The sequence below is a fragment of the Crocuta crocuta genome, unplaced genomic scaffold, assembly GCF_008692635.1.
Source record: "Crocuta crocuta isolate KB4526 unplaced genomic scaffold, BGI_CrCroc_1.0 scaffold528, whole genome shotgun sequence".
NCBI lineage: Eukaryota > Metazoa > Chordata > Mammalia > Carnivora > Hyaenidae > Crocuta > Crocuta crocuta.
Genome location: NW_027530010.1, coordinates 834,917 through 836,075, shown reverse-complemented (window position 1 = coordinate 836,075; position 1,159 = coordinate 834,917). Strand labels below are relative to the sequence as shown.

The following is a 1,159-nucleotide window of genomic DNA, read 5'->3' as shown; positions in this document are numbered from 1 at the left end:
GTGGGCGGCACGATCTTGGAGATGAGCAGCAGGAAGACGGTGAGCGCCAGCAGCACCGAGATGCACAGCGTCATCTTCTCGCCGCAGTCGGACGGCAGGTAGAAGACCAGGATGGCCAGCGAGGTGATGAGCACGCAGGGGACGATGAGGTTGATGGTGTAGAAGAGCGGCTTGCGCCGGATGATGAAGTCGTACGTGATGTCCACGTAGGTGGAGTCGTCGGGGTGCTCGTTGCGCCGGCCGGGCAGCGCCACGATGTCCCACTCGCCGCTGGGCGTGAAGTCGTCCAGGCTGGCCGCGTCGCTCTTGAGCACCAGGTCGATCTCCGTGCGGTCGTAGGTCCAGGAGCGGAACTTGAGGGTGCAGTTCTGCTGGTCGAAGGGGAAGTGCTTGACCTCGATCTTGCAGGCGCTCTTGTAGATGGCGGGCGGCAGCCAGAAGATGCTGCCGTCGTAGGAGACCACGGCGTTGGAGTAGAAGGACACCTCGTACATGCCGTCGGCGCTGCCCGAGGAAGCGCTCGGTCAGCCGCAGCCCCCAGCGCCGAGTGCCAGGAAGACACGGGGCGGGCAGCCCAGGTCTGAGAGTCGCGGCCCAGGCGCACACAGCGCGGGACCTGGCTGAGCAGGAAGGGGCTCGGGGTGAAGTGCTGGGGGGGGCCTGTGAGGCCTCTCGGAGGCAGAGAGGGTGGGTGCGGGGGGCCGCCTGCTGCTTGGCGTGCACCCTGCAAGCTGGTTGGTGCCACAGGGGGGTGGAGAGGTTGGGGGCGCCACGGAGCCCCACGCAGTGAGGGGCACAGAGCAGGTGCGAGCGGGGCACGGGCCCGCCAGTGATGTGGGATCTTGGGGGTAAGTGGGGTTACTGCAGGAGACGGGCCGGAACGGGGAGGAACTCGGGCCGCCAGGCGGTGCTGCAGGGAGGCCGTCAGCCCATGTTCGGTCCCACTGCGGCTGCGAACACCCGGGGCTCCTATTTGGCTGGGAGGGGACTGGCCATGGCCCGAATCACCTCGGAGTCAGCGGGGTGCCCCACCCCACAGCGCAGTGGTCTGGGCCTGTCTGGGTAGGGACTGTGTCTATGCCAGTGAGAGGTCCCTTGTGTCCCCAGCATGAGCTAATTTATTTCCCCAAGACCCCTTCCCTCCCAGAGCACTTGGTCA

At 66.4% G+C, this 1,159-nt stretch overlaps 1 protein-coding gene across 1 annotated transcript in view; it reads right to left on the bottom strand.

The window, feature by feature from the left end:
- The window catches only part of CHRNB2 (cholinergic receptor nicotinic beta 2 subunit), a 4,579-nt gene that overhangs the window by 1,751 nt on the left and 1,669 nt on the right, over positions 1-1,159 (bottom strand). Inside the window, exon 5 of the mRNA XM_077764048.1 lies at positions 12-504. Coding sequence (XP_077620174.1) covers positions 12-504 — 493 coding nt within the window. The remainder of the gene's footprint in view (positions 1-11; positions 505-1,159) is intronic.